Here is a 12,223-nt window from a genome sequence, read left to right on the forward strand (position 1 = left end):
ATTGTTTCCTCGCTATGGGGAAGCCCAAGTAACAGCCGCATTTGCATAGAGGGGTCAAGAAAATGCAATCGATTGTGAGTGAATACAGGTGTGTGCCCCAATGCCTCCTCGATTTTTTTGAAAAAAAATAGAAGCGCTGGTGCCACTTATCCAATGACACAGGATGCGCGAGCTTGCTTAAGTGTTGGACTGCGTCACCCCTCGATAAAGGCACAGAAACAAAGTTTGTTTCTCCATGTGCTCTCGTAGCAGCTCAGTCGGCGAGGTTGTTGTAGTAGACAATAATCGAAGATCGCTGAAATAGGCCTTCGATCTGCAGTGGACCTATCTTAGGCTGGCTATGGTAATCATGACATTGATGTGTCCGTAGCGCACGTACACGCTTTGGTTACCAGGTACAACATTACAGCATTGTTGAGAGAGTGCTCGTCACTCGTCAAATAGTGGGAAAACAAACAAATACCTATTTCCAAAAATTGAGCATAAGATCAGACGTCAAAACGCTCACTGACCATTTAGTTCTTTACAGACACGCTCGTTTACAAACTCCGATTGGCTTAAATGAATGTGGTGAGACAAAAAAAAAAAAAAAACTGCGTTCTTTTACTTAAGCTACACTTTTAAGTTAAACTTGAGAAATGACACGCATTAAAGATCCACTAGAGATGGCTAAATTCAGCTGGATTGGTAAATTACGCATATTACAGTGCGCATTCTCGAAGAGACAGACGAAAAAAGCCTTGCAGTTCGCGTGCTTGCTTCAAGTAGAGGTGTTGAACACTATCTGCTAGCGACCAGATACTAGCACCTTATCAGAAAACACAGATTAGGTTTCATTCCAAGAAAACGACAGACTGAACCTTATTAGTACGGAAAATTTTCTTAGAAAGAACGTTACAGAAATGCGGAAATGCCTTGAAATAGAGGCTTCACACGAATTTGTACGTGTGGTGCAGCTTGGGTGTGAAATTGACCTCGCCTCCCCCCGTCCCCCCAAAATATAAAGTAACGTGAATCTTTGCTGTTGATTTTTTCTGTAATTAACGGATAATTTCCAGTAAATTAAAGGTAAATAATTTTTTTGGAGAAGGCTATTCTACACCAAACTAAATGAGCTGTTCAGTTTCAGCGTCCCTGCAACTGAACATTGTAAAAACACATAGGATGCTGGGTCACCTTTGAATGTGAGTCACGACGGCGTGAAATATGTAGGACGCAATGGATAATTTTAGTGTCAATGACTTTTCCCGCGTTGTGCGGTTGTCAGCTCGGGACGCGCAGTTCGGGTTTTCATTTCACTGTTATTTCCTTATGGATGGCCGGGCAGTAAATAAGGGGTAAGCTCGTACGGAACAGGTGCAGTTGTTACTATGATTCAATGCGAAAGGTCTTTTGTCATACTTTTCACGAAGCTTGTCGTTTAGCTTTCGCCAAGCTGCATGCTCTCCAGGGCTTCTACAAAGAATTGTGGGTCTCTCTCCTTTACGAGATTCTTAGCGAAATTTGCGTACGTTTATGGCACACGGGAATAAACATTGTGTACATCTTGGCTTGTGTGCTACAGCATGGCCATAAATATGAATTCATGTGCGTACATAAATATCAGTTAAGGTTGCCACGCCGGTGCGTCATATTATTTGCCATTTGCGTAGCACTTATAAGACGGGACGAAGAGGCACAGAAACACACACAGCGATTTGTTTGTGTTTCTGTGTCCCTTCGTGCCGTCTTAGGAGCACTACGTCAATGTCATTTAATATGTCGCATAAGCTTTCAGTTGTGCCTTCCTGCTACTGTCGTGTGGATGACAGTTTTTTGTTTCACTGTTTGTGTTACTAGACAAATTTCGCAGAAGCCTTGTAAAGAGGCATCGAAACTTGTCAAGTTGTGCTCTTTCGTGCGCTCCTCCTGAGCCAGCTTTTTTATGTGAAAGGGAGCGACTATATAGTACTGCTAGCTCATTTCATTCCACATGATTTTCCCGTGCTGATGTGCACCATGTCGGTTCAGGCTTGTCGTTATGAGACGAAGAGCCGAGCCTAGGGTTTCTATGCACCACATGGTCATCGCGAGTGTAAGGTATAACGGTTGACTGTACCGTATAGGTCATCATGCCCATTGCAGTATTAGTGGCACCACAGAGACGCGGAAAACCTTGCCCACGAGACTCGAACCCCGTTCATCATAGCTTCTTTTCCTTGTTGGCGTCGGCGTCGGCGCGTTACATCTTAATTATGCTGCTATGTTGATTTCGCGACGTGCCAACATTGCTATAACTGTGCTTGCTAAAGCCCTTTCTTCTTACCTCCTTGGACTGCGCGCAGGACGTGCTTCTAAGATTGAGATGTGAAGTAGAGACCTGACGCAGACCTAATTAGTGTTCTTCAGCTCACTGACGGAAACAAGTCCCCTTGTAGAAACGTTAGCTCCAGGCTAAGGTTTCTAGCGTTTGCCCATTGCTGATCTTTAGTTGAATGCCTATAAATGAAGGGTTCTACAACAATATGACGTGTATTACGAAGGATTTGGTATGTACCGGCCGAATTCCTATCTGTCATTTGTATTGCGAACGCCTCTACAACGAAGCCTTCTACAACAAAGTGATCTGTATAATGAAGGACTTCGTATGTACCGGCCGAGTTCCTGCCTGGGTCCTATAAGGTAAAACTATTCCAATATCTTTTTATTCCAATCCCCTGACGTCAAATTTGCGTAACCGCCGACGCAAGCATCGGGCGGTCACCCGCAGGGTTGTCTGAACAGACCAATCAAACGATCTCCTCGTTCGTAGGAGGTCACTTTTGTTTGCTTGAAAAACAAATAACATCGCCCTCACTGAGCTGGTTGTATTATTCTAATTGGCTGACAAGAGGCGCGGAGCACGCTCAAGTGGAGAGGGATTCGATGAGGCCGAGCCGCTGCACTGAAAATTTATAACTGGATGAAGAGGGTGGTGCCGGCGTCTGCGATTGGTCCGCTTTCTCTTGCTTAGCTAGCTTGCGGTGGCTGGTCGGAAATCGCGGCGGCATGCAACGGAAGCTTAACAATGACGCTAGAACGAATCCTAAGCAAAGAAGAGTTGGCAGAACGAGGTCCTGAACGTGCCGAAAGTGCTCGAAAACGTTACATGACCACGCAAAAATTTTATTATACGCAAATAAATCGGTGCTCTCCGGCAAGTGCGAGTAGCCAGGGCCTGAGCGATCGGCGACAGCCATCTTTTATTCCTTTCGAACGGGGCAGCCTGCGGCTATTCAGAAGGAAATTCAGTTTTGTTCGGCATATTAATGCATCTTTAACGCGCATACGTCATTTTAACGCTGTGAGTTTTTGCGGTTGTGTGACGTCGCGTGACAGGCAGGTGAAGTGAGTGTCACCTGAAAACTTTTGACAAATAGCCGAAGGCTAATGCTGAAAAGGCCTCGAATCAGGAATAACTATTTTTCTTTTGTTCGGTCAAATCACGCATAATTAGTGCGTACACGTCATATCACATGGGGAGCTATCGCGGTTTTAGTGACGTCGCGTGACAGACAGGTGAAGTGGGGGCGGTCGAAATAAGTTTTTGACCAATCACGGAGGGTTGATTGCAGAATTGGAATAGAAAAGTTTGGAATAGTTTTACGTTATAGCGTCCCAGATCTGTCATTTGTATTATGAGCGTGTCAAAGCGAAGACCGCTACAACAAAGGAATTGAGGTGCCCCGAAAGCTGATTTGTTGCCTTACAGCGAACGGGAAGCACAGCGGCGCCAGCCACTGTGCTTCCAAGAAAAAGCCTCAGCGTTCCAGATAAGGTCGCCCCAACCTGTTGGAGGCCTGCTCTGGAGAAACTGCTCACTGGAACGCCAATGTACTGCACAGCACAGTTTACGGTCGTATATCTCGAAAGTGGTCATTGTCTTAGGGTTTCTGCTAAACAGACACTACTTGACTACTCCTCGACTTCAATTTCGTAATTATAACAAATCCGCGAAAGTGAATAATATAAAAGTTAATCAGCACATTTTCGGCAAATAAAAAAGTTTTGTCGAGTTTTCTTAATTTGCTGCAAATTTCCACTCAGCTAGGTAACCTATCTGCAAGAACGGGTGGGGCCTATATATGACAGTTTCCTTTAAAAAAAAGTGTTCCACATCAAAAGAAACACTTGGTAGGATACGCGCAGAATGGCCAAGCATAAACACAGTCAAAACGCAGTTCGAGATCGCCGCAGTGATATGTGACTTATTTTAGAGAGAAAGAAATGTAGAACAAGTCAAAGCCCGATGAAAAAAAAAGAAAACTACAAAGAGCTATTCGCTTTCTAGAAGGTGAAGTTCGCTAAATGTATTTCGCGTACTTTGGGAGATTTGTTTTCTACGTTATTGTAACGTTATTGGAAGCGAACAACGAATTACTTACGTTACATGCTCATTGACTTTTCCAACGTTTAACAGACTTTCATTGGAGTGTGTCATTGGAGACTCACAATGTGCTAAAGAAACGTTTGATTCGTTTATAAAAATGAAACGACTGCTTTAAACAAGGTTGCGCAGAAAACAGGCAGAATGTTATTAACACCCTTTAATTCTTCGAAGCATAGTTATTATTATTATTCTGAATTGTGCATTGTTTCTTTGGATCTGTCAGGCTTAGCTTTGCTGTTCTAAAGGAACAGAAAGCCTTGGACACCCACACGGCGAGCATGACCGGAATCTGCGAATGGTTAAAGAAAATTGAATTAGGGCGAGTGACAGCAGTAATGAAAGTGCAGTAGCGATGGCAAGTTTTTCGTGCGCTGGAAAGCAATAGCATGCATTTTAGCGTCATGTAGTGAATTAAAGACTACTGTCCGAGGCAAGCTTAGTCAAGCAACAAAATAAATAGAAATGTGAAGGCTGATGCGTGCACCATAAGGAAGTTAGTTACCGCAATGTTGCAGGATTAGAGACAAGTTAAAAAATATTAAATATTTCGTAAGTTTACGGAGTGTTTACGTGCTTGTTTATTATATTTCTTTTTCGCCGGTGTGGGTATGGTTTATGGGATATTTTTCGCATAACATTTCGGAACTACCAGAACGCGGCAGAACTGTCTTTAATGACGTCGAAAGAGGTTATGTAGACGAATGAAGAATACTTCTGTAACTGGCGTTTTGGTGCCTGAGCTATGCATTACATTCAAAAACAATGCAGCCAGAAGTGACTGCGTTCAGATATTTCGGATATACGGCAAGCGCTTGTTTTGACGTTTCTTTTGTGTGTTCCAACGCCCGCGATATGTTCAGCAAAATGCTTCGAACTTGCTTGGTGCTTGAATGAGTACGTGTCTATTAGTCGGACAGAGGCCGTAACTTCGGGATTTCGGTTTTTCTGATAGACGCACAGGAAGGCTTACCCAAGCTGCGAGGAGAGCAGCCATAACTAAAGTCGCAGAGCCGTAGTTGAATGCATCGACTAAATACCCCGCTACTGGGGGCATGATGAGGCCTCTGAAAGGGAGGAAACATATGTAGCGTTAAAAAGTATTCAACACTCAGTCATTCTTTTTAAAGTTATTGTTAGGTGTGCTACTTGTTAACTTTCCTGCTCAGCACCGAATTCGCGAGAAATTGGTTGTACCTATTTTTGGGGGGAGGGGGAGAGGGGGAAGGTGACAACAGGGTAGCAAAGTGTGCAAGCAATAATGATAATAAAAAGCCGTCTTGATGCGCCATTGTATAGTTCTAACCGGTCTCCTCAAAACGCAGCTGCAGTTGACAAACGGCGCCAGACATTATTCTCGTATACCTTGCACAAGTGGAGTAAACATTTCTTTAAAAGTAAAAAATAAACGGATTCTTTCCCTATTATTCTTTTTTCATTTATGTGCTTGCACATTGTAAATCACTGCTCAGCAACCATTCAGGCTCCATGATGCTGATGGCGCCTATTGGCATCCCTTGTAAAAGGAAGCGGCCAAGAATTGTCCCAACCCACTGTGATCGTTGACACAGCCAATTATTACTGAGGGTTGTGGGGCTGTAATGATTGGCACAAAAATGATTACAACTTCACCAGTGAGGCCAGGCACAGCCTGCTCTCTCTCTCTCTCTCTCTCTCACACACACACACACACACACACACACACACACACACACACACACACACACACACACACACACACACACACACACACACACACACACACACAAACGCATTTTTAAAGCGCATTTGTAGAGCCAGTTTGATAGCGCGAATCTCGAAACCGGTGCCATCCTTAGAATTAATTTCAAGTCGAGGCATACCGACTTGAAATTGGCATATCGACTCACTAGCTATAACTCGTAAATTGCAATAACTGCTGTAACGTAATTAGTAAAAACTAACGCTATATTAGGGAACATTCGTTAAGCAGTCAATTACCCGCTCTATTGCTCGCGGAAATCATGCCCGCTTCACCTAGTAGTTAGTTCCAAGGGCTAGAATTGTACTAGCTGCCAAAGGTGGCTTTTTAAAATGTGGCCCCGTTTAAAAAAAAGAACATCCTATGTACACATTACTGTTGGCAACAAAATAAAAATACTTGTTAGGAACTTAATGTTGTGCACTAAAGTTCCAAGCAACATACGCGTACGAATACAGACACATAACACTGAGCGTAACTATAGTACCTTTCATTTTCGTCTCATCTGTTGCACTGTTCATTGCGGACTCAATCATTATATGTACAAGTATAATAATATCACTATTTTTTCAGCTACATTTACATTACACTTACATCACGCGTTTAGTGAATACTGGTCCGCATCACAGATTCTAATCAGCTTCCACTGTGCAGAAAAGGCAACAGCAACGCAGGCAATTCTTGTTAATTTTCAATCTTAAGCATAATCTCCACACTGCGTTAGGGTTAGGGCCTTGTGTCAAGCCCAGAAAACGACCGCCTTTCCTGTCAGTACTCTGCAGACACTCTTCTTGCTTAGTGTCAGTAGTCGCCAATGAACCTGACGTTTTACGGGATTCGGGTGCCCGCGCGCTTTTCTTGCGGCTGTATTAATGCATTGACGGCATCAGGTTAGTGTCAAGTCATTCTGTCAGTTCATTTCACATTACACTACTCCGCAAATTTAATGGAAAAAATGTCCACCGTTATTTGCGGTTGGATGCACTTTCCTAATATTGGCGCAGCACCGTAAGTATAACTGTTTTTCAAGTGTCTCGTAGAGCCTTGCTGTTTGTCAGTCAAAGGATGACTCACCCCAGGAAAAGACACGTGTGCGACACACTCGACACAAAGCCCGTAGTTCGAACGGTATCTGGATAGCCACGTTCTCTGCAAGGAACATAACGTATCTATTTAAAAATAGTAAACAACAATTACTGAATCTCACCATATGACATTTCTTCGATCTTTTAAACAAAGGGCCTGTGTGTGCCTCTCAAACTTTCGAATGCTTGTTTTTTTTTGTAATCTTACTGTCACGTTTCCCGAAAATATTTGTTCCAAATGAGATAGGAAGTTACTTATCCAAACGAGAATGGTAACTGTGCATTGAAACGGAGTTATCACCCATCTTAAGTACTAAATAGGGCGTACATTATGGTTAGGTTTTAGTCAGTTCTACTTTTCACCTTATCATGCTCTTGGACACTCTCAGTGGCTCTACGGACTACGTAACTTATAATGAGACTATAGACTACGTAACTTCAATGCATGTTGAACGTTACCTACAGATTAGTGCAGTATAGGAAGTGCGTCTCGTTTAAAGCGCACTTCTTAAGCGCCCTTTCTTGCGCTTCGCGTCGGCGTCATCCGTCGGCGTAGTAAACGAGCACCATGCAGGATGAACGCGTGAACCTGGAGCGCAGCGGGGGATGAAAGACGGCGGTAGCGAAAAGTGCACAAGGAGGAAAGCAGTTGAGGAGGGTGCGGCAAAACCATTAGGTGGAAAGTGGAGGAGGAGGGTTGGCGAAAACGTGAGAAGCGTAGTGCCATGCAAGACGGGCTCTGCGGCGACGACCGCTACGGGATGGCGCCAGAGTAGCGCGCCGTCATCTCTCCACCGAAGGCACGTGTCGAGTGCGTCCGCCGGTAGCGTATAAGGAAACAAAGCGCTGCATGAGCTGAGGCCTGTGTGCGGCAGCTGCTGTGAATCGTGCCCCCGTGTCACCCAGGCGCTGCCTCTCGCGATCTCCTGTTTAGCGAGGCAATCGCAACATCGCTCCATTTTCAATGTGTCGTACGAGACAGATAGTCCACGCCAACCAATATATCGCGAAATGAAAACGCGTATAGAGCTGAGCTCAAATTTCGCATTAGAGAGTATCGTAATCATCGGTGATTTTTTTCTTACTTTCTTCATTTCATCACGCTCTCTCTTTTTGTTAAACTACAGCATCAAAAATCGATATACTCGCATGAGCGCATGCAACAAGGAAAGCGCATAGAAGAAAAAAATGTGCGTTATCTGTCTGAAAACAACCTTGCACCACATTGATTCCTTGGACACTGAATAACACCAAAACAACTTATTACCGACAGGGGAGATACTACACACCATTTTCAGCTAATAATATTATCTCTCAAAGTGAAACATGAATTTATCCAAAATGTTCAAAGCTCTGCGCCTTTTACAACATTGTTAACAACTTCTAGGTAAGCTAAAATTAATATACTGTATGGTGCTTTTGTTTGATCTGCATTGACGGTTTTCTAACTTTATGCATGGTGTAATTGCAAAAAACACCCTTTAAAGTCTTAGAAGCTCATTAAAAGGTAGTTCACATGTTTCCACAAACGTTGATTCGGTGCCAGTGCGCGTCGTCTAACTCAAGCTTTTTTTTTATACTTGACATGCGTAATTAAGGACATATGGGCACCAAGAGATGCTGCCGGCTACCGAACGAGGGGTATATGCGCTCGTTTCGAGACCTTCGAAAGCTTCGAATACCAAAATTCAAGCCGAAGCGAATATCGAATTGCATATTATTCGAGCGAATATAAAAACAAAATGAATATTTGCACAAGTCTGATTGCTAGTACTCCTTTCGTTTGAAAATATACGAACCAGCGCTTAACCTGGTCAAGTAAGAACGTAATGATTCATGCCTCAAAGACAGAAAAGCTATTATTTAGAGATGTCACATTCTGCCGCCCGGAACTTTTTGAGTTTCACCGAGAAATACCTTCATTTTCATCTTAATTTAGCAGGTGTAATATATTGCCAGCAGTGTGTCTTACAGGGGTGGGATTCCTGCGCCAACAGCGCATTTCCGATACAAATGCAAATTCAAGCAAAGCTTGAATTTGCATTTGCATCGAATTGCAATGAATTCAAGCAAAGCTTGAATTCAATGCAAAGCTTTGTTAAAAAGAAGTTTGATCGCGACAAATTCACAGAAATGGTATCTAATTCCGATTGGTCTTGTGTCACTTCAATGAATAATGCTGAATCAGCATACACCGCTTTCATTTCTACCATATCCAATTGCGTATCTTCATCGACAACATGTGTACAGTGCCATAAACGTTATTCTTCCCCTAGAAACACATGGTTAACAGAAGTATAACTTAATAACCTGCGCAAGAAAGATAACCAATATAAAAAAAAGACAGCCATTTAATGTGCATCTACTTGACCGTTACAAGCAATATTGCAACACACTTAACACTCTAATGAAGAATGCCAAAAAGCGCTATTATCAAAACGAAATTAATTGTACTGGTTCAGATATTAAAAACCACGGCGCTTGATCAATTCCTTTCTCAATAAAACCATTAACCCGCCCATAGCCAGCAATAATCATGAAGGATCTGTTATATCTAACCCACTAGATATCACCAATTTATTTAGTGACGACTACTCCTCTCCCATACCCGTTCCAGCCAGTACGCATGACGAACTTGATCATTGCGGTCACTCATTTTTTCTTTTTCCTGTTACCCCAGATGAGGTAAGAAGAACAATTATTAGTAGAAAGTCCTCTAGCGCAGGTATCGATAATATTTCTGCTAACCACGTGAAAATGATTGTTGATCATATTGCGGCTGTGCTCACCTACATAATCAATCTAATTTTTGAAACCGGCGCATTTACCCATGAGTTAAAGATGAGTGGGGTTATCCAGGTATTTAAAAAAGGTTATAGATGCTTAATTTCTAATTATAGGCCGATATCAGTTTTCCCCTTTCTTAGCAAAGTAATTGAAAAAATAATACATGTTCGCCTGCCTAGCTACCTGACGAAATTTAACCTACTTCATCCGAAACAATTTGGGGTTAGACATGGGTATTCGACTAACCTAGCCCTCATTTACTTCACAGAAAAATGTAAAATAGAAATTGACAATGGTAACATCGTTGGTTCTCTTTTTCTAGATTTTACTAAAGCTTTTGATACACTAGATAATGACATTCGTTTTTCTAAACTTGCGTCTTATGGCATTATTGGCAACTCTCTCAATCTTTTCCGTAGTTACTTATCTGATCGTGAGCAATTAGTATCCATCTCCGGCATTTATTCCACTAAAAAAATTATTAACATCGGCATTCCGCTAGGCTCAATACTAGGCCCGCTTTTATTTTTACTATACATTAATGACCTTCCACAGTGTCTAACCGCATTATCAGAATGCATCTTATATGCTGACGACACGACTCTTATGTTCGAGTAATTCTCTAAGCAACATTTCAACAACCCTTAACGCTGAACTTACTAACGTTAGCACATGGTGTGCTAAAAATAAGCTTGTGATAAATCCCTCGAAAAGTAAGTTCTTAATTTTCTATTCCAGGTCAATAAATAACGCGCAAGTTATGTCCCTCTTTATAAACACACATCCTATTCATCTATCAGATCAATGTTCCTTCCTTGGTATCAAACTTGATTCCCGCTTAAAATTTAATTTGCATATTAATGAGCTACAGCGGAAAACTTCCTATGATATTAGGGTATTACTAAAAGCTAGATGTTACTTTGACTTGACTACTTTGGTCACCTTATACTATGCATTCATTCACAGTCATCTAAATTATTGTATTGCTTCCTGGGGTCAAACATATCATTGCCACCTTTCTTCCCTCCAACATGTACAGAATCAAGCCATTCGCATTCTCACCTGGAGCAACCGACGTTCACATGTCACTGATCTGTACCGGGAACTGCACATACTGAATATTGACAATCTAACCAAATTTAATGTCTACACATTTGCTTACCAAGCAGTTAAAGACCATAGCCTTCTCAAATTTGTTCTTATCCGACACCTTACTAACTCAAATATTACGCGCTTTTCCTCCAATAACAATTTTATACTCCCTAAGGTACGAACTAACTATGGTTCACAGAGAGTAGCATTTGTTTTAATCAAACTTTGGAATTCATTGCCTTTTAACATTAAATGTGCCTTTTCTATATCATCATTCAAACATCAGCTTCGCAATCTCAAGTTTAACCTATAGCTCCGTTTATTGAATATGTCTTTTAAAACACAACTTCAGTTCTGTCGTTTCTAATACTGTTTGCCTCGTTTCTTACTTCTGCTTAAGCCTTATCCCTACGGTTTTATATTTTCCATTGTATTATTCTTTTGCATCATTATGTATTTGCATTTGTATTTGCATTTTCGTATTTTTTTTCCTCGCTGCCTTTTTGCTGTCAAGTAGTATTAGTTTTTTTTAACATTATAAAAGGGACCCCTACAGTGTTTGCACTATGGGACTTTGTTCTGTACTAAATATCAATATTTTTGTATCTGCACCAAGTATTCAATAAACTTCAAACTTCAAACTTCCTGTGCCAGACTGCGCCAACCACTGAAAATTGACCAAAATTGCGCCACGCTGCCCCAGAACGGCTTCAGCGTGTGTGCAAAGTGAGCGGATTCGTTCTCCGAAAAAGAATATAGCCGTTCAGATTCCGCACACCACAGGACGGCGCCTCCCGCACAGTTTCTCGTAATTTTCGCGCTTATAACATGGACATTTCGGCCCTTCTAGCAAGCGGCTGTCGCACGCGCGGCCGCAACTGGTAGTAGGATGAAGGGCTAATGGCGGATTTGGAATAAAAACAGATTGCAATAGTTTTACGCTATACCAGGAAGTTAAGCATTAGGTGATTTCGAATCGCCCTCTATTATGCAGTGCTGTTCCAACTGCGCCATTTGCGCCATTTCGATGCCATTCCACTTGCCTGCGCTCACTTCATTTAAAGTGTTGTTTGTGCCAACTACGCAAAAATGCGGCATTCTCGCGTTTTCACG

The 12,223-nt window shown here is 42.2% G+C and overlaps 1 protein-coding gene and 1 long non-coding RNA gene across 12 annotated transcripts in view; one reads left to right on the forward strand and one right to left on the reverse strand.

The window, feature by feature from the left end:
* The window catches only part of LOC135916647 (uncharacterized), a 465,480-nt gene that overhangs the window by 181,445 nt on the left and 271,812 nt on the right, over positions 1-12,223 (forward strand). The window lies entirely within an intron of this gene.
* LOC135916639 (MFS-type transporter SLC18B1-like) overlaps positions 4,558-12,223 on the reverse strand; it is an 82,289-nt gene continuing 74,623 nt past the window's right edge. For all 6 annotated transcript variants that reach the window (XM_065450057.2, XM_070539215.1, XM_065450058.2 and 3 more), the window contains 3 exons: positions 7,221-7,295; positions 5,379-5,472; positions 4,558-4,697 (listed from right to left, as the gene is read on the reverse strand). In XM_065450057.2, the coding sequence (XP_065306129.2) occupies positions 4,566-4,697; positions 5,379-5,472; positions 7,221-7,295 (301 nt within the window). In that variant the 3' untranslated portion in view covers positions 4,558-4,565. The remainder of the gene's footprint in view (positions 4,698-5,378; positions 5,473-7,220; positions 7,296-12,223) is intronic.

The sequence above is a fragment of the Dermacentor albipictus genome, chromosome 5, assembly GCF_038994185.2.
Source record: "Dermacentor albipictus isolate Rhodes 1998 colony chromosome 5, USDA_Dalb.pri_finalv2, whole genome shotgun sequence".
Classification (NCBI taxonomy): Eukaryota; Metazoa; Arthropoda; class Arachnida; order Ixodida; family Ixodidae; genus Dermacentor; species Dermacentor albipictus.